Source organism: Artemia franciscana, chromosome 2, assembly GCF_032884065.1.
Source record: "Artemia franciscana chromosome 2, ASM3288406v1, whole genome shotgun sequence".
Lineage (NCBI taxonomy): Eukaryota > Metazoa > Arthropoda > Branchiopoda > Anostraca > Artemiidae > Artemia > Artemia franciscana.
In genome coordinates, this window is record NC_088864.1 from 57,378,381 (window position 1) to 57,400,287 (window position 21,907).

The following is a 21,907-nucleotide window of genomic DNA, read 5'->3' on the forward strand; positions in this document are numbered from 1 at the left end:
GAAAATAGGACAGTCTTACATGTTGCTGCTTTGGAAGGCAATTTGGAGATTTGCCAACAACTAGTTTCAAAAGGTGCCACTGTAGATGCCTTAGACTCGGAACAATAGGACTGCCTTACATTTTGCTGCTTTCAAAGGCAATTTGGAGATTTGTCAACTACTACTTTCAAAAGGTCCAGTAGATGCCTTAGACTTGGAAAACTGGACAGCCTTACATGCTGCTGCTTTGGAAGGCAATTTGAAGATTTGTTTACTACTAGTTTCTTAAGGTGCCACTGTAGATGCCTTAAACTCGGAAAAATGGATGCCCTTACTTTTTGCTGCTTCGGAAGGCTATTTGGAGATTTGTCAACTACTAGTTTCAAAGGGTGCCACTGTAGATGCCTTAGACTCGGAAAAATGCACAGCCTTACAAATTGCTGCATCGGAAGGCTATTTGGAGATTTGTCAACTACTAGTTTCAAAGGGTGCCACTGTAGATGCCTTAGACTTCGGACAATTAAAGAGCCTTATTTTACGCAGCAAATCAATCCCAACTGTCTTAGCTTATAATAACATTTAAAGGCAGATACGAGGCCCTTGTTGGCTTTGGACTCTTATTCCCCTTTGCAGTTTCAGTCAACTTGTTGTTCAACTAACATTGAATTAAATTTTTTATTAGTCTAGCAAATGCCTAAGTTTATAAATTGGACCAATTGCCTTGCTTGACGCTCATTGCAGACTGGTCCTATTTTGACTTTAGACGCTTGTTTGTCTCTGATTCTAGGCGAAATTAACGGTCTCATGTTTCAATTCTAAATTTTTGGTTCAGCCCGCCTAAGACCATAGTAAGTGTCCCTTGTTTACCTCTCATACCAGGCAATCTAATGGTCCTATGTCAATTTTAAATTCTGGGTCAACCTGCCTGAGACTCTAGGCAGGCGTGTCTTGCTAAAAGATAACAAACAAATGTTGGTCCAACGAGAGAGGCACCCGCATACTATCGCCGTTTACCCAAGCCAAATTAATCAAACACTTGGAAAACTTTAGGTTCTATCACTCTCTTAGCTCTATGACTATCTACTTTGGTTCTACTGCCCTAGCAATGACGTATGGACGGATAATAGTTAGAAATATCTATTAACAAATGAACTAACCTCCTTTTTATACAATCCTAATAAGGGGGGAATTAAGAATTTGGCTCTCCGCACATGAATAATTAAAACGAAATTTGTATATTAATCTTTTCTTCTTCTTTTTTGGCTAAATGGCTTTCTCATAGTTTTGATCGCACGATTTTTAAAATAAAGGAGCGGGGGAGTAGGGCTAGTTACCTTCCAATTTTTTGGCTATTTAGAAAGGCAACAAAAACTTTTTTATGAGCTTTTTATTAGTAAAAATGCACGTAACATACGAATTACCTTACGTAATGAACTTTTATATTAATATATTTTTATTACGTATATGAGGGGGTTCAATCCCTCATCAATACTTCGCTATTTACACTAAAGCTTAAATTTTGTCCCAATTCCTGAAGAATTACCCCTGAATCACAAAGGCCGTAGAATAAATAGTTGAAATTGATTAAGTTACTTTAGAATAAAGAGCAAGGTGTTTGGAGGAGGTGAATCTCTCATATGTGTGATAATTTCTGTTTGTCTTAAGTTTTAATGCTGCTGCTTACTTTCAGTTGAAAAGTGAAAATTTATTTTCATTTTTAACATTGAAAAATCCTAAGCCCCCTTCATGGAAATTTTCTTCCACCGTGAAAATTCTTTCACAGAAAGTCCCCCCCCCCGCATAAGCCCCTCTCCTCAACCCCTCCAGCCCCCAATCAATATAATCTCCATGAAAGCGTTTGTGCACTTCCCAATAACTGTTACAATATGTAATCACTGGTCAAAGTTTATAGCTTGCAGCCCCTCCCACGGGGACTGTGGGAGAGTAACTCGTCCCCAAAGACATATCTATTAGGTTTTTTGACTATGTTGAATAAAATGGTTTTCTCGGAATTTTGACCCAGTGACCTTGTGTTCACTGGGGCGTCACATGACCAGTGACGCGCCTATAAAGATTTGGGCAGGAGTATCAAGACAATGGTTCAAAAGCTTCAGTTCAACATTTTCGTGTGGGTATTATCAGTAAGCTAGCTCTGACATAATCAACTTCTTAAGAGTTTTTGTTTGCACAACTATTCCAATTTTGATAAAAAATACAATTGAAAATTCAGACACCTGAGACCTGCTCTTTAATCATGAAGGTATCCACCTTTTAACAACCTTCTGATCCATCCAAAGGTCTTGACTATGTCCTTCAGTGTTCCAGCTCATAATTAGTAATAGTTCATACCATATTTGAGTCAGCCCAAAAAGGTACCTCCAAACAAATTCGGAAACTTTTAATTGATGATTTATAACGACATTTAGACCTACTTGTTTTCTTTTGGTTTAATACGCGCAAAATCATGTTATCATTTCCTCCATCATGGTAACTTTCTTCACACATTGTTGTTAAGATTGATTAGTTATATTCACGTCAATGCTTAACTCTATGAACGATTTTCTTCCATGTTAAGATTTGGCTTCTAATATTTTTTATTCTCGGTCAATTTGATAACGCTTACCTGATTAGTTAAACGTTTTATTATGGCTAGACTATAGAAAAATATAAAATTTTTAATAAAAGTAAATATTTTACTTAAATAACTCCGTAACAATTATTCAGTTTGTGCGAGTAACTCAACCCTGTTTAACTTAAGCCCCTTCAACTCAACACATTAACAAAACCCTTGCCTAATTCAACCCCTATCAAACTCAGATCCCATTTAGCCAAGCCCACGTTTGACTAAACCTCCCTCTAATTTAGTCCAACGAAGCTCAAGCCCCCGCTTAACTCAACCCAAGTTAAACTCAACCCGTTTTGACAAATTTGCTGCGGTCGCCCACATCTAAAGCAAAGGTTTTAATAAAATAGAATCAGTACCATTAGATTCCTTATTTTATGCTGCTTAAATTTAATGCAGGAACTGGAGTCAGTCCAAAAACGGCGACCAACCTTCTGAGTAGGAGCTTCTTGATCTAACAGAAAGTTACTTGTTAAACCAGCATCAAGATAAGATACTTTGAAATCCATTGTTCGTTTTCCAAGCAAGTCGTGGCCTTCTTCTTCCCTAGAAGTAAGAAAAATATTAGGTATAATTCTGTTTATAATATATTTAAGAACAGTTACTACCAATGGGTACGAATATTCATACTACTGATGCGACTAAAAACTTGTCCCAGTGTTACGCCACCAGAGTGAACACACATTTAAGCAATCCTTTCCAGTTCCCATCCAGTAAAGTTTCTGGTTTGGCTGCATCTCCCAAAAACTCGAAGGGTTGAAATTAGCCATTTGAGCTACGATTGTTGTTTAAATAAATCTTTCTCTCTTTCTCTCTCTCAAGTCTGGGCAGCTATAAATGTATTAGGCATGATTTAAATCCTTCCGCCCTTTCTAGATTTGAAGAAACAATTTTGTGTTTGCATCTTAATTTTTTTTTAAGATGAAAAAGCTCCTGCTAGCTGTCCTGCACTTACATTTAAAAATTTGACTTCTAATTATCTTGGTTTATGTTTATGCCGTAGATTAGGATACGTATAACCTGTTTTTTGAACATTCTTAGCCAATAAAAAGAATAAAACGTTTTTGAATCACGACATTGTTTACAAGTAAGTATCTGTTTCTCTGCGGTTAGACAGTTGAAAAAAAAAAATGGAATAAAATTGGCCATATTTTAGTTTTAAAAATATTGACCATATTTAGCCACAATTTTTTATTTTTCATAAAAATTGGTCATATTTAGCACCTGTCACCGATTGATTCGTCTGAATTATTTTATTTTTTCATCAATATCATCTCTGATAACACAAATTTCAGGTCCAGTGCTTGAGATAAATCCTTTATTTTTACATGATAATTGCTTTCCTTTTAGGTATTTGCTGGAAAGACTGAAACTGTATTTTAAGGATTTTGAATTTGCCCATACTACTGCCAACTTACTTTAGCATCAAGCAGCCTCAAGGTCAACGCACTTATATGTGCTTCTCCTCCACACCCCTCCTCTATTCAGAGATACTCCACCCCTTAATGGTGACAAAAAGTAAAGCTAGTAAGAAGAACTGTTGTGGAAATAAGCTCGAGTATAGACAAAAAAGTCATTCATGTATTGAAGATTCAAACGAAAACTTCCTCCCTTCCCCAAGCGGATTTGAAAAAAAAATCAAATCATACATGGTCTATATACTTGAATCTTCCAGAAGTGTATATCTTGGATCATCGTATTTCTCCCTGATCCAACGCCCAAAACGTGGGCCATTTATACATGCATCAGGCACGATTCAATGGGTTCTGATTATAGACCCACAAAACCCCTATGTTTTGCGATTTCCTGCTTATTTCCCATTACTTTGGTTAATTTCCAATTGCTGTTTTGACCGACTCACCCCTTTCCCTCCCACGATAAATTCCCATGCAGTTACCGGCTCAATAGTCTCAATATGAACTGGCTGTATTTATTTATTTAATTTACAATGCTTAGATCATGGTTGCCTCCTTCGTGTTTTATCATCTCCTTCGTGTTAGATCATGGTTGCCTCCTTCGTGTTGCCTCCTTCGTGAGGAGGCAACCTCATGGTTGCCTCCTCGTGTAGATACCTTATATTGAGCCAGCTGTATCACTAATTGACAGTGGGAGGGTGCCTGTGGTAAGAGAAAGGCATGAATTTGTACAGAATAGATATCAGTTCATATACAGAAGAATTACAATGCGCTAGTAAGCTGTTTTTAGATTTTCTAATTGAGATATGAAAAGACGAAGCAAAATTTAGCAGCGATGACTTCGCTAGTTGGAAAAATTGTCAACTAATCAATTGAAATCACGTTCCCTCTTTCTTACAGTCGTGACCATCTGATCGCCGATTCTGTCATTTTCCATCGTCGATCACATATAGCCCTTCACGCGCCCTAATGATCGGGAAGAAGTCAAGAATGCTCCATATGCAAGATTTGGCAAAGAGAATGTAAGACAATTAGAAAAAATTTCGTATGGTAATTCTGTCAAATCCCGCCAGTGTAACATTTCCCCTGAAAAATTCACCCCCGAAAGTTTCCCTCCCCAAGGGAGATTCTCCCTGTCGAAATCTACCCGAAGCACACCCCCATAAAATGTCTGTATGCTTCCCAATAAAAAATACTACACGTAAACAATGGGCAAATTTCATAATTTGCAAGTCTCTCCCCAAGGATTGTGGGGGATCATTTTACACCTAAAGACTAGTTATTTGATCTTTCAACTATACTGAACAAAATGACTATCTCAAAATTTTTATCTGATACCTTTGGGGAAAATAGGTGTGGGAGGGGGCCAGTAGCATTCCAATGTTTTCGGTCACATAGACAGAGCACCAGAGCTTTTAATTTCCGGTCGAATTCTCCCTCTCCTGATCTTATAGGACCATTATTTCAATGCGATCACCCGTGAAAAAAAAACAAAAAAAAAAACAAATAAACACGCATCCGCGATCTGTCTTCTGCCAAAAATAGCAAAATTCCACATTTTTGCATGTAGGAGCTTGAAACTTCTACAGTAGGGCTTTCTGGTACGCTGAATGAGATGACGCGACTTTCATTAAGGTTCCCTGAATTTTAGGGGTGTTTCCCTCCTATTTAAAAAATCAGGCAAACATTCTTAGGCTCGTAACTTTTAATGGGAAACACTTGATGAATTTTATATATTTATAATAAGCATAATAAGCTAATTCTTTTGATGATACTAAAGATACTAAATGACTGATACTGACTGATAAATGACTGACAAAGATACTGATGACTGATACTAAAGTACCGTTTTTTAGAGTTTCGGTTGGTATTGAGCCGAGTCGTTCCTTACTTAGAGTTCGTTACCACGAACTGTTTGACAGCCTGAAACTATAGACGCAAATCACCAAAACTTAAGTTACATCCCAAAGAGTATGGGTAACTTATAAGAGTGGTAACTGGCACTTGTGTCGACAAAAACAACTAACAACGCCACCAAGTTTTTGGTGACATTTATAGTTTTTTAAATGTAATAATTACAATACTTAATTTAATTATATTAATTGAGAAAATCAGGATAGTTGCAAGTGTCTGATCTCCGTTCATGACAGAAAGGATTACAAAGTTTTAAAAGTGTCACGAAACACTAGATGATGTTGATTTTTTTTTCAACACTATTGCTATTTCCTATTTTAATAAGTTACCCCATACTCTTTGTTACTTCCCTCATTCCTGATAGAAACATTTATATGAAGAACCAAGGACATTGAAATAAAAATATATTTCCCCTGGATCCATCTGAGGACTATTCATACCTGAAAACTGCGACTTTCTAAAAAAATTATTTGATTGTTTCAAAATTACGAAGTTTTTTAGAGCAGTATCATGTCTTGGTCAATGTTGCAACGTTGAACCGTGAAAATGTTTTGTAAAACAATTTCGGAAGCTGAAAAGCAATAAAAACAAATATAATGAATATTTTAAGAATTGCAGTAAGAGACTCGGTCACAATCCCCTCTCCTAGCGAATGTTTTGAATTCTCTCCAAACCAGAATTTTGGGAACAGTCGAACAACGAAATATTTTGTGAAGACCGCAATAACAAGCCCTTTTGGACACATAAAAAAAATATTTCGAAATTTGGTTCTATTTAACCTTCTGGCCAAATCGATACACCAAATTCGTCCAAGCGCAGAAACGAGTGGCAACCTTGACCCAAAGCGGTCACAAAGGGATTGCCTATTCTCTTGTCATGTCTTAATAAATAATTACTGTATCCTGAAAACGTCATTAAAGCAAATAAAATGAATATTAAAAAATACTGCTAGAGCCTCGATAAAATTCTCTCCAAAACAATTCAAACTGTCTCCAAACTGATTTCTAGGAGCGTCGTAAAAGGAAACAGTTTTCGTACTTGTATCTAATAGCCATCACACTCAAGTTCTGTCGAGAAGTGAAGTTTGGTTAATGCTAAAGAAATAAAACAAAATATGATGAAAAGATAATACTTTATCAACGAAATTATAAAAACTACAACAAAGATCATGGGAGGGGGTGACCCAGACCGCATTAAATGAAATACCTAACCTAGCTACCAACTAAATATTTATTTAAAATATAGCTACAATGTAGTTTCCCACCAAGTCAGAAAATAAATACCTAATTTTTTCTAATTTTTCCTCTCCCTTTTGCCCCCCAGATGGTCGAATCTGGGAAAACGACTTTATCAAGTCAAATTGTGCAGCTCCCTGACACGCCTACCAATTTTCATCACCCTAGCACGTCCAGAAGCACCGAACTCGCCAAATCACTGAACCCCTCCCCCCAACTCACCCAAAGAGAGCGAATCCAGTACGATTCTGTCAATCACGTATCAAGGACATTTGTTTATTCTATCCACCAAGCTTCATCCCGATTCCTCCACTCCAAGTGTTTTTCCAAGATTTCCCCCTCCAACTCCCCCCAATGTCAAAAGATCTGGTCGGGATTTGAAATAAGAGCTCCGAGACATGAATTCCTTCTAAAAATCAAATTTCATTACGATACAATCATCTATTCGTAAGATAAAAATACCCCAATTTTCATGTTTTCCAAGAATTCCGGTTCCCCCCTCCAACTCCCCCGAATGTCACAGGATCTGGTCGGAATTTGAAACTAGAACTTTAAAGCACAAGATCCTTCTAAACATCAAATTTCATTAAGATCTGGTCACCCTTTCGTAAGTTACAAATACCTCAATTTTCAAAATTACCCCCCCCCCCCAATTCCACCAAAGAGAGAAGATCCGGTCCAGTTATGTCAGTCACGTATCTTAGACAAGTTTCTATTCTTCCCAGCCAGTTTCATCCTGATCTCACCGCTTTATGTATTTTCTAAGATTTCCGGTCCCCCCAACTCCCCCCCCCCCAATTACACTTGATCCGGTTGAGATTTAAAATAAGATATCTGAGTTAAGAGGTCCTTATGAAGTTTCATGAAGATCCGATCACTCCTTCGTAAGTTAAAAATACGTCATTTTTTCTTATTTTTCAGAATTACCCCCCCCCCCCAATTGAGCGGATCCGTTCCAATTATGTAAATCACGTATGAAAGACTTCTGCTTATTTTTCCAACCAAGTTTCATCCCAATCCCTCAAATCTAAGCGTTTTCCATCATTTTAGGTTTCCCCATCCCCAACTTCCCCCAATGTCACCAGATCCGGTCAGGATTTAAAATAAAAGCTTTGAGACACGATATCCTTCTAAATATCAAATTTTATGGAGATCCAATCACCCGTTTGTAAGTTAAAAATACCTAATTTTTTCTAATTTTTCAGAATTAACCCCCCCCCCCCAACTACCCCAAAGAGAGCGGATCCGTTCTGGTTATGGAAATTATGTATCTAGGACTCGTGTTTTTTTTTCCACCAAGTTTCATCCCGATCCCTCCACTCCAAGTGTTTTCCAAGTTTTAGGTTTCCCCCTCCCAACTCCCCCCCCCCCAATGTCACCAGATCCGGTCGGGTTTAAAATTAGAGCTTTGAGCCACGATATCCTTCTAAATATCAGATTTCATTGAGATCTGATCACCCGTTCGTAAGTTAAAAACACCTCATTTTTTTATTTTTCAGAAAAACCCCCCCAACTACCCCAAAGAGAGCGGATTCATTCCGTATATATCAATCATCTATATAGGACTTGTGTTTATTTTTCCCACCATGTTTTATCCCGATCCCTCCACTCTAAGTGTTTTCCAAGTTTTAGGTTTCCCCCTTCCAACTCCCCGCCCTCGTCACCAGATCCGTTCGGGATTTAAAATAAGAGCTCTAGGACACGATATCCTTCTAAACATCAAATTTCACTGAGATCCCATCACCCGTTCGTAAGTTGAAAATACCTCATTTTTTCTAATTTTTAAGAATTACTCCCCCCCCCCACCCCGCCCCCCCACCCCAAAGAGAGCAAATTAGTTCTGATTATGTCAATCATGTATCTGGGACTTGTGCTTATTTTTCCCAACAAGTTTCATCCCAATCCCTCCACTCTAAGTGTTTTCCAAGATTTTAGGTTCCCCCCTCCAAATCCCCCCAATGTCATCAGATCCGGTCAGGATTAAAATAAGAGCTCTGAGACACAATATCATTCCAAACATCAAATTTCATTAGGATCCAATCACCCGCTCATAAGTTAAAAATACTTCATTCTTTCTATTTTTTCCGAATTAACCGGCCCCCCACTCCCCCCCCCAGATGGTCAAATCAGGAAAACGACTATTTCTAATTTAATCTGGTCCGGTCCCTGATACGCTTGCCAAATTTCATCGTCCTAGCTTACCTGGAAGTGCCTAAAGTAGCAAAACCGGGACTTTAGGTTTCCCCCGTCCAACTCCCCCCAATGTCATCAGATCCAGTCGGGATTTAAAATAAGAGCTCTGAGACACAATATCATTCCAAACATCAAATTTCATTAAGATCCAATCACCCGTTCATAAGTTAAAAATACTTCATTTTTTCTATTTTTTGCGAATTATCCGGCCCCCACTCCCCCCCAGATGGTCAAACTGGAAAAATGACTATTTTTAATTTAATCTGGTCCGGTCCCTGATACGCTTGCCAAATTTCATTGTCCTAGCTTACCTGGAAGTGCCTAAAGTAGCAAAACCGGGACCGACAGACAGACCGACAGAATTGGTGATTGCTATATGTCACTTGGTTAATACCAAGTGCCATAAAAACAGGCCTCATAGAAAGATAGGAGTTCAAAACTACTAGCGCCAAACAGTGTGCTAGCTAGCAAAAAAGTCTTTACATATGTGGAAAATTTCAAAGAGAATTGTATAATTGGTAAATATTCATAGCACTTAAAGGTGAAAGTGAAACCCTCTATGAATAAAAAAAATACATTGAAGAATAAATTTAACTCAGTTGGCCTATCCAGACAGTTTGCATAAAGTAGGCCTAGTTTTGATGGGGGCAAATCATGTCTAATTAATTTAACGTGAATTGGTAAATATTTATAGCATTGTAAGGCGAAGCCCCTCTATAAATAAAAAAATATCCCTAATGGTTTTCTTTCAAGAATAAATTTAGCTCAGTTAGCCTATCCAGGCAGCCTGCACAAAGTAGGCCTAGGTTTGATCAGGGAATTAGGCTAAGTAACCTTGTACTGATAGGCCAACTATTTAATTCGTTTTGGGCTTTTTACTCTTACTTGTATATCAGGATTCCTAAAAAGGCAAGTAGGTAAACATTTGGTAAAATTCTAGTTTAGTGACTTTGGGCTATCTCAGAAAGGGGTTAGGTTAGGAAAATGGGTAAAATTCTAGTTAATTGACTTCTTGCTATCTCGGAAAGGGTTTAGGTTAGGAAAATGAAACTTTCAGAGATGGGTCTACAGGCTAAAGTATATCCCGGGAAGGTATTTTAAAGTACCCAACTCCACTCCTTCTCCCTCTAGAGGGCCCTGAAATTTGCCTACATGACAGGTCTATACTTATTGAAATTTTGAAAAACAACATTTACCTTAATTTTCAGTTACTAGTTGCTTTTTCTCTGCCTTTAGTTCTGAAAATACAATTCCTGTTATTTGAGTAGCCTAGAATTTTGAGCCATATCAATGTTTTTTTTTCAAAATTTAGGAAATGTATTTGCATATCCTTAAAACCTTATAAAATGGAATTGAGCACAGTTATGAAGCTGAAAACAATTTTGTTGTACTTCAATTAAGCAGAAGATCTATTTTGCAAGGTTTCACTTTTATAACACACATAGGCCTATTTTTAATGGTCATCAAAGGTCAGGGCCCTCTAGAGGGAGAAGGAATGGAGGTAGATGCTTCAAAATACCTTCCCGGGACATTCTTTAGTTTGTAGATTCATCCCTGAAAGTTTCATTTTCCTAACCTAAACCCTTTCTTAGATAGCAAAAAGTCAATTAACTAGAATTTTACCCATTTTCCTAACCTAAATTAACCTAACTAAAATTAAACCTTTAGAGATGAGTCTAAATTCTAAAGTATATCCCAGGAAGGTATTTGAAGCACCCATCTCCACTCCTTCTCCTTCTAGAGGACCCTGAAATTTGCCAACATGACAGGTCTATACCTACTGAAATTTCAACAAAACAACATTTTACCTTAATTTTCAATTACCAGTTGCCTTTTCTCTGCCTTTAGTTCTGAAAATGCAATTCCTATTATTTGAGTAGGATTCTGATCCACATCAATGTTGTTGTTTTTTGTAAATTTAGGAAATGTATTTGTGTATCTTTAAACGCTTATAAATTGGGATTGAGCAAAGTTGTGAAGCTGAAAACAATTTTTTTTACTTCATTCAAGCAGAAGATCTATTTTGCAAGGTCTCACTTTTATGACACGCATATTTTTAAAGGTAATCAAAGGTCAGGGCCCTCTAGAGGGAGAAGGAGTCAATCAACTAGAATTTAACCCTAGTTGCTTTTTGTCTGCCTTTAGTTCTGAAAATGCAATTCCTGTTATTTGAGTAGAATTCTGAGCCATATCAATGTTTTTTTTTCAAAATTTAGGGAATGTATTTGCATATCTTTAAATCCTTATAAATTAGGAGTGAGCAAAGGTATGAAGCTGAAAATGATTTTGTTGTACTTCATTTAAGCAGAAGATCTAATTTGCTAGGTTTCACTTTTATAACACATATTTTAAAGGTCATCCAAGGTCAGGACCCTCTAGAGAGAGAGCAAGTGGGGGCAGTTACTTCAAAATACCTTTCCGGGACATACTTTAGTCTGTAGACCCATCCCTGAAAGTTTCATTTTCCTAACCTAACCCCTTTCCAAGATAGCAAGAAGTCACTAAACTAGAATTTTAGCAAATATTTCGCAGTTTATATACTTGACTTACCAATAAAGTGAACATACTGCTTGATGCCTTTTTTATGTTCTGTATGAATATAATAATTGCTTTGATTGCAAATTAATGCTTTTGAGCTCTTGAAAACCACCAAAATATGGGGTATAAAAAAGGTTTAAAACATTGGTCTCAAACTTTAAAACTTTGGTCTCAAACTTACTGTTTTGATATAAATCCCTTTTATTTAATGTTGTATAATCAACAAGCACTGATTTTCCACAATTAATTTGTATAAATAAATTATATCTTGCCATTTATGCTGTTTTTTTCTTCCTTGATGCTAAACTTTCAGTTAAAGTATGCATTTTTGACAAAATAATACTACATTTTCTCTGCACCAAAATTATTTATAGTGCTGATGAAATCAGTGCTATGAGCAGAGACTGCTGATGAAAAGTAAGCATAAAATAAAAGCATAAGCCCCCAAAATCAGAAAACTTTTGCATGTAGGATAGGACTATATCTAGGCATTTGAGGGGGGGCCTGGATGTAATTATCACAGCAATGATTATTATGTTTGGAAAGGACATTGAATAGGGAATTAATTGGTTTTTTTCTTTTTTTTTTCTTCTTACAATATAAATTTACCTGAATAAAACTGAACATAATTGAATAAAAAACCTCTTTTAGTATTCAAAATTTTTAATGGTAGCAGTTTATATACCTAATGAGAACTTTGGAAGACACATCCAATGGCATGTTCATGTTTCAGCTACCAAGTCAATTGAGAATTCTCTAAATTTACCAACAACTGCATCCCAGTCCCCACTCCCCACAAAAAAAGACCAGATAGAGTCTTAGGCTACCAGAAAAACTTTCTGATTTTGTTGGCTTATATTTTGTTTTCTTTTGTTGCACTTATTTCTCATACACAGTTGGTTTTTCGTATGAAACAATACCAATTAAAAAAGAATCAAGATATAAAAGGTTTTGTGTATAGCCTAAAGCTGTATCTGGCCTGATGGGAGGGGGTAAATAGGACAGACTTGTTGTAATTTTGACAGTTATATTTGGAGACAATGTTGAATAGAGAGTTGAATGGTACTACTCTTGTGTTATTATTCTTCAGGAGTGGCTATGCTCAAGATTTTACCCTTAACTCAAGTGATCATTAATTTTCTGTATTTCCTTAAATTATCCTTTAGCAAGGTGTTACCTTCTATATTTGCTAGCATGTACATATACTGGTAAAATGAATTTATCTGTATGTAATTCAGAATTTACCTGTATTATTATTTGTTAATGATATTGTTTTAATTGCCGCTTCTCCTGAAAATCTACAAATATTTTCAGGTCTGATTGTCTATTGTGTATGTCTATTGTGTATTAAGTAAAATTAAGTGGCCACAAATGTGAAGGTTTAGCTTTTAAGGAGGTAAAGAGCAAAAAAAAGTTTTAACACATCAGTTCTATTTTAATAGTGCTGAAATTGAAGGAATAGATAGTGTCAAACATTTTGGCCATATTTTTTCATTATTAATTATGGGCTCACAAAATATTCAAAGAATAGAGCAGGATTCCTTAAATCTTATGATAATTAATTGGCATCAAAATTTATTTTAATGCCAATTAATTTGATGCAAAATTAACTATGGTATCCTAGGGATTTTACTATGGTATTTACTTGTGATTTACTATTGCTATGGTATCCCATTGTAGTTTTAAGTTTTTTGTTGTTGTTGTTGTTGTTTTTTGGTTTTTTATTGGTGAATACATTGTGTCTCATCAAATAAATTTATTCCGATTTTCCAGTCTGGTTGTTTTGCTAATGCTTAAATTAAAATTCATACATTTAAAAAGAAAAAAATTTAACAGTTTAAAAATTATTTTTAAATTGGACAAAAGAAAAAGTTATGCAGATTATTTTGGGGATATAGTTGGATGATAACTAGTTGGCATCAAAATTAATGTTGACTACCATATGTATCTTAAGTATGGTCATTCAGGCTGAGAAATAAAACATTGGGTTTTGATTTGTGTGACTTGTTCTCTGTGTGTCTTAAAATTAGAAATAAAAATTTTAGGAAACAGGAATGCTCTGGAGGTTAGGGTATTTGTCCTATGTGTAATTGTAATAATGATAATCCATGTCATTTTCTCTGTACCTGTAGATACCTTCAAGATCTATGAGATGAGGCATTGAATTTTATTCATATCCTCATATTGTATCTTCTTCAAGTCTTTGTTCAATCAAAAGTTGGCCGAAGTTGCCCTAAATGTAAAACAGTTATATATTATAACTAGACTAGAGAATAAAGGAAAAAAGTGGGAAAGAATATATGCATTTGAATTATAGGACAGAACATTTTAATGTATTAAAATAAGTCCCTGTTTTGAGTGTAGTATTTATATTGTGAGTTTTTTTTTTTTTTTTTGTATGTCTTCACTTGTTTGTCAAGTATTCATTTATTTTGTTTGTCCCCTTAGTTTTAGTAAATATATCTAAAACTAATAGTATAGAATACTATAATAGTACTATAGTATAGAATAAATCAGTTTTAGTAAATCATTCTATTTGTTTATAGACACGCCAAGGAGAAGCAATTCTGAAGCCCTGTCAACCAAATCCAATCAAATGGGATCAGTTGTTTTGAAAACTTTAAGCATTTTACTGGGTGTCTTCTTTGTTCTTGTTGGTGTTTTGAAAATTACACCTTTCATTAGCAGAGAACTTCATAGAGACCTTGTGAGTCCTTATTTAAATATTAATTTAAAAGACTTCTTCAACAAAACAAGCTTTTTGAGAGAAAAGTAAACAGCTTGATTAAGCCAAAAATGAGCAGAAATAAAGTCAAATAATCTTCCAAGAATAAAACTACCACAAATCACTATCAATAAATAAATGAAACGAAAAAAAAAACAGAAATTACAATAAATAGCCGAGTCAAATTTAATGAGCAAAAGAACATAATTTGTGCTCTGAAAAAAAAAAAAAATCAAATGACCATGTATTGTCAGTTTAACTGACATAAAATAGTATTTATTCCTTAAGGTTTTGATAATTTTTTATTTATTAAAGTGAAAACATTTGAAAAGTTTTTTGTTTTCTCTAGGTGTTTAGACTGTAGAAAATGGTGTTTGATACATATTGAGTAGGATTGTCTCATATTTTCGAAAATTAGCTTAGGATCCTAACCATTCTCGGATTAAAAGATCTTAACTGAGTAATTTACTATATTTTAAGATGAAAACTTAAAGATTAAAAGTTATTGAGTGAACTTTTCTCTTTCTTACCTTTCACCATTCTTGAGGTCCAAGCTTTTTTTCTAGAGATTGCCACCAACATACACTTCATTAGGTCATACCTTTACACATTTTTTTGGTCTTACTCTTTCTTGGATTATATTTTTAGTGTATTTTCCAAACGTATATGCTAGAGGCTAGGGTGATTTATGATAAACTTGCTTATTAATAATAGAAAAAAGACATATATACATAAAAACAATAGTTACATATCACCATCCATTGCCCACTTGATATGATCCACTCATTGCCCATTCATTGCCCACTTGATATGATCCCAATTTATACCACGAGTTTTACTCTTCTTCTTGGAATGTCTTATACACACATCCCAAGAAGGAATGTGTCTTGGGATCCGCGCACTAAAATTGTATCTCCTCTTTGTGATCTTGTATCCTATATGGATATCTGGAAAACTTAAAGTATTCCAAATTGAATAGGGATATTGAGAAATATTCCAAATTGAATAGGGATATTGGAAAATATTCGAAATTGAATAGAATATTGGTTTCACACTTTTCAATTAAAAGTTACCAGTTTAACATTACCCTTCACATATAGGGCTACTACTCCAAATAAACAACATATCTCTTTTACTTCTTCCTGGATAATATCGCGAGATGTTATCGCGAGATGTTATCGCGAGATAACAGCGAGATGTTCTACTGGAGGATGCAGTCCACCTTATCTGGCTGTAAATGCGATTTAAGGTAATATTTAAATCTTTTTCATTTTTATAGCATGGAGGAAACACATGGTTGCAAATTCCAATGTGTTTCAGTCGACTTAATGTACTAGTCCATATGTCTCTATTGTAGACATGCCTATTATAATTTAGCCTACATGCTAATGATAGAATGCCTCTTCAGTAAAGTCCATATTGAGCAATAACAAAGAACATTCAAAAATTATGCCACATGATGATCTTTTCACCCAAAGAATTCATAATCGAACACCCTGATCATGTTAAAATCTATTGAGATACTGTTTAATGAGAGAGTTTCACTGTACTTTTTCCAACAATATTTTTCAAATACTTCCTGAACCACACACGAATTTCCAGGAATCTCAAACTCAAAATTTTAATAATATAAAGACTGAAATCAACGCACTTTTCTCGCTATAACCCTACAGGAATAACCCATAGTAAGCTTCTTAATTTCCGCAATTATTTTCCAAGATCATTTTCACTTTATGCCCACAGAAACATTCTAAAATTTACACAAATGTTTTCCACAATATTGTCATAATCAAAGTCCAAAGTAGAAACATACCCCTCAAATTTTATATTAATTAGATTACATTGCAACATTTAAACCAGTGTCTATTGCACCCCTGCTGAGATTGAAAACCAGCCCATTTCGCCTATATTTGTCCATTTTTGTCATTCTATTCATCAGTCTTACTGAAACGGTGAACTCTAAACCAACAAATAAATTGAATATTTCAATTAACATTAATGAAGCTAATATATGTGTATTAATACAACAAATGAGTCAAGATAATATTGAAAATGTTCAAAGTGTATCACCTGTGATGAGTGAAGATATCATATTTATAGGCCAGTAATGTGACTAATATTATTTTTAATGGAAAAACAAATATGTATATTACATTTTATTAATTCAATAACTCATTTACTATCACAATATTCTTTTATTTCTTTACAGCATAGAGTTAGAATATTTTACTGTCTTAGGGCGTTAACTGTTCTAATACTTAAACACTCCAGAACCATAGTTTTTCAACTTTGCTTAGACTCCTACACCAAACTATATCTGCCCCCCGGCATGGCTTTCTTTCAATTAGACCTTTTTACTTTATATTTTGTAACTCTAGCTTTAATATTTTATGTTTTATTTTCAGCTTTTTTTCTTATTTTTTTATTTTTTTTTCAAGTATTTCATGTTTAATATTGTGTATAAGGACATTAATCCTTTTAGAGTTTGAGTGTTTGACTGTCTTTTTATTTTTCTTTAACATAACGCATTTTTGCGATATGATTTTGTCTGTTGGATAGATAAACCTGAAATTTTAGTTTCCATCCCCGCCGCTAGGGGATTCGTGGCGCTAGTGTAGGTATCCCTACCAGGAATTTTAGTTCCCAAACCTGCCGCTAGGGGATTCATTGCCCTAGTATAGGTATCGCTACCAGAAATTTCAGTTTTCAACCCTGCTACTAGGGCATTTTTGGCGTTAGTGTAGGTGTCCCTTGCAGGAATTTTACTTCCACACCCTGACCCTATGGATTCGTGGCGCTAGTGTCGATATAACTGGTGCTTTTATTGATTTCTTTTCACGAGGAGCCTTTCTCACACCCTTTGTCAAAAAAGTATAATAGATGAATGACAGATAAGTTTGATTTTTGCTCCCGACTCCCCAAAGTGACGAATCTCGGGGGGGGGGGGGTGTATATACCTCTTCTTTCAGAAAAAAAAACATAAAAAAATACGCTATACTTGCAATAAATTTATTTTTCCTGGCATTTTTGACTAGACTTTTTTGACACATGAAAAAGATACTAAATTTATGTGTGTATTGTCTGGCCCTGCAAACTAGCAAGGACGGATTTAGGGATCGCTTAGGTACCTTTCGGGTATACTGTAGCCAATGCACCCTGGACTTTGACCATTTTATAAGGGGGCTTTTTAAAGAAATAAGAGTAGACTAATATTTTTGGGATTCCCATCCCTAAAATATATACTTTGATTTCCAGCAATGAGTTACGCAAGTCTACAAATGAATTCCGTAACCTGTAGGAGCTGACTCAACCCACAACCTTTTCCCTTTAAAGAGACTTATTATATTCACACCCCTTCTTTTTTGGAGAAATTAACTTCAATTCTTTTAAAAATGGAAATGAAACAATAGTTATGAAAAATAAATATTTGATTATAAAAAATGTAACACATATATACATATACACTATTATTGAAAAAAAGTAAAAAAAAACATTATAGTAAATCGCTTAAAAAGAATTAAATTCATAAAGCGAAAATGTTAAAAAAGAACAACTAAAATTCTAGTCATTAAAACATTAAAAGCCAAATTTCGTTATGGTAAAATGTTAAAATAGTAAAATTCATCATTTTTAAAAAAATTAGAATTCTAGTCATTAAAAAAATGAAACCAAATTTCGTTATAGTAAAATGTTAAAAAAGTAAAATTCATTATTGTAAACCATTTAAAAAAAGAAACAGGTATTTCCTTCAAAACCCCATTTTAACACCTTCACCTTTTGCACTTGGGTGCCGGGCAGTCCAGAGGGATCTCTGTCCTGCGGGTGGGCACTGCTGGGGAGTTCGTTCTGTGCCCACCTGTTCCAGGGGATATTTGTTTCATTTTTATAATGACTTACTATAATGGATTTTACCTTTTTAACATTATACCATAACGAAATTTGGTTTTAAGTGTTTTAATGACTAGAATTTTACTTTTTTTAACGAAAAGTTTTAAGGGGTTCAGATACTCAGCACAATACCATAAACCTTGAAAAAAAAAGATCAAATCTTAAAATATAGAAAAATTACTCGGTTAAAACTTTCAAATCCGAGAATGGTTAGGATCATAAGATGATTTAAAAAAAAAAAATGTGAGACAGTCCTACTCCAAATGTGTTGATCACTATTTTCTATAGCCTAAACGCCTAGTATGCTCTTAGTCAAAATACCCTTGAAATATGTGTTGGTGCCAATCTCAAGAAAAAAGCCTGGGTAATAAAGGAAAAGTTCAGACCAGTCTGAAATGGAGTGAAAAATTCCTTGCCCTCTTTAAACCGAGAAAATGACAGTAATATAAACGAATCTTAAAATATGTATTTTTTAGTATATCTTGAGCTATCTCTGCAGAGAAATCCCTGGTTGCATCCTTAGTCCTGATTTATGGAGGGTGTAAGACACGCAAAATATAATAACATATTTTTCCATGTAGCTGGGTTTGTGTGAAGTTTGAATTTGATGCAGGTGAGCTTAAGATCTGGTTGAAAGATTGATCAGGTTAATGGAGCACATACGTTTGCACACGAGAAAAAGGTGTGAGAAACGCTTCTAGTGATAAGAAATCTATAAAATTGCCTATTATATCGACACTAGCGAAATGAATCCCTAGTGGCAGGGTTGAGAAGTAAAATCCCTGTCAGTATATCAACACTAGTGCCACGAATCCCTTAGTGGCAGGGTGGGGATCTAAAATATCTCAGTATAGCTGAGAGATATTTCATATAGTAAGATAGGTGCTACCTTACCACGCTACTTGGCGGGATTGGGAACTAAAACTTCCCGCTGGGAATGATAGAGCTAATATGTGGACATAGTGTGTTTTGAATTAGTTCCATACAGCTTCTATATATTCCAAATTTTTCGCCTTAATGCCCATAGTTTTAAAAGCAGTAGTAGTAACAACAGTAGAATTAATAGTAGTAGTAACATGAGTACAAGCAGTAGCATTAGAATGCAAACATTTTCTTTTGGCTAGTTCAACATCCCTCACAACAAGCCCTGTTAATTAAGTTTGTTAGGAACAGTTTGGTGTGTGAAACACTAAACTGCTCCTAAGATATTGCTGTTACGCCCTTTTGACTACTTGCATACAGACAATGTCTTGGGCTTCAGTTCAGCTCCCCCCTCAAAATTACTTGAAAATTTCACCTTCATACCTTTAGGCATAGTTGTAATAGTAGTCACTAGTAGAATTGATGCTACTAGTCATAGTACTGAATAGCGGTAGTATTAATAGCAGCAGTAGTATTAGTATATTGTCTATTGATCAGTAGAACATCCCTCTCATCAAGTCCTGGAAGTTCCAACTTATTACAATTAGTCACTGCTATGACATTGCTGATTTGTCCTTTTGATAACCTGTATATTCATATACTTCTTGAAATTTTCATCTCAATGCTCTTAGCCTTGCAAGTAGATGCCTTAGAAGTAGTGTGAACATAGTGCCTTTTGGTCAGATGGTCTTCCCCTTTAAGCTTTCTCTGAAAGTTCCAACTCAACACTCAAATCAATTCTAAAGATACACTATTTTGACAATGTACATGTACATATCGTCTTTTGATTTAGTTGAAATTTCTCCTCAGTATTGTAAATGGTGGCTGGCTTCCCCCCCCCCCGCCTGGAATATACATCCTGTGGAAAATGCACCGCACCCTACCCCCCGGAAAATATCCCCACCCGTGGAAAATAAGGCTTTTCAAATTTGAACATTTTATTTGTTTTGTTTTTTTAATTTCCTTAGGGGGAAGAAAGTTTGGTGCTTGTATATTATGCGCCACTCACTCAAGCTTACGCTGTGTGTAAAACTCGAGAACAAATCGGTTTTTTCTTTAGTTTCTTCGTTACTTCAGAAACAAATTTGGGCTATAGATTTGCACATTAGCGGGGATAAAGTATAGCGGGTCTGCATGTAAAATGCGTTAGGTACAATTATTCTGCATATTATGAAGTAAGAATTGTTTTTGACTTCAAACTGTCCGAGTACTTTACACCCCGCCCCCTCTTATGTGCAAATATATAGCCTAAATTATACATTTCCCATATATTTTGTCTTGTCCTTCTCTAGCTTGAAAAAAAAAACTAGAATCCGGTTTGTTCTCGAGTTTTACACAGCCGAAACTTGAGTTAGCAGCGCATAATGCACAAGTACCAAAAAGTCCTTCCCCCTATGGGAACAAAAAAAACTGAAATAAAATTCTCAAATTTAAAAATGCCCTATTTTCCACAGGGGGTATTTTCCGGAGGGTAATCACCTGGGGAGGGGTAAACGCCTAAAACCATTGTAAGTGGAGCAGTATGGTAGTAGTAGTGGTGGTAGTTATAGTAGTATTGGTAACGTGCAAACATTGCCTTTTTGATCATCTCTCAAAATATCATTCCAAATTAATATACTCAGTTATTCCTGTGTTACACCCTTTTGACATAACGTGCTTTGATTTGGTTCAGGACTTCTGTCAACATTCTCTGACAGGCTCACCTGAATGCCCTTCGTCTTCTTAGAAAGCAAAGTTCTAACATGCATACCTTTCTCAGTAACCTAACAATGAACGAATTGCCTAACTTTACAACCCTTGCGCTGAGGGATGTGGGTGGATGTCATCCTCAAAGACATTACTTCCAGACCATACAACCACGATGAACAAAATGGTTATCTCAACATTTATTATTTGATGCGTTAGGAATTTATGGGTTTCGGGGGGGGGGTGAATTTTGACTATTAAAGAGGGCACTAGCCCTTTTTAATTTCCAATGGAATGAGCCTTTTCGAAGTTTCTACGACAAGAAATGGCCATCTCAAAATTTCTATCAGATACACTTCGGAAATACGAGGTGTGGGGGGTATCTGCCCTTCGATATCTTTGAAACTTAAAGTTCTGATAACCAATCCAATGAGCCCTCTCCGACATTTATACGACCACCCTTTCTATAAAAAGCCTTATATGCTCCCAGGGCATAGACTGCTTCTATACGGAGTGTCCTGGTCTAAAAAAAAGTAAAGATAAATAAGTAATACATTGTGCCCACATCGCTCTTAACTTTGGCAGCGCTGTCGCACTGCCCATGATTTTGTTTGATAAGATTTTCCTGATTAGGATGGTTTTTATTTTTCTGTCTTACCAGTTGTTTTTGTCAGACATGGTTACAATAAAACTGATGTTTTTAGGTTTCAGGCTTGTTGCTTTATATTAATTCAACCAGCACCTATAAACATTGTTTTAGCTTCAGATAAAGAGGGTTTGACGTACAATG

The 21,907-nt window shown here is 35.4% G+C and overlaps 1 protein-coding gene across 4 annotated transcripts in view; it reads left to right on the forward strand.

The window, feature by feature from the left end:
- Positions 1 to 9,768: 9,768 nt before the first annotated feature.
- LOC136043826 (novel acetylcholine receptor chaperone-like) overlaps positions 9,769 to 21,907 on the forward strand; it is a 31,994-nt gene continuing 19,855 nt past the window's right edge. The window contains exons 1-2 of one of the 4 annotated variants that reach the window (XM_065728750.1): positions 9,769 to 9,877; positions 14,444 to 14,604. In XM_065728750.1, the coding sequence (XP_065584822.1) occupies positions 14,494 to 14,604 (111 nt within the window). In that variant the 5' untranslated portion in view covers positions 9,769 to 9,877; positions 14,444 to 14,493. Of the gene's footprint in view, positions 9,901 to 9,921; positions 10,040 to 14,443; positions 14,605 to 21,907 lie in introns of those variants that run through there. The other 3 variants (XM_065728751.1, XM_065728753.1, XM_065728752.1) reach the window with 3 other exon arrangements.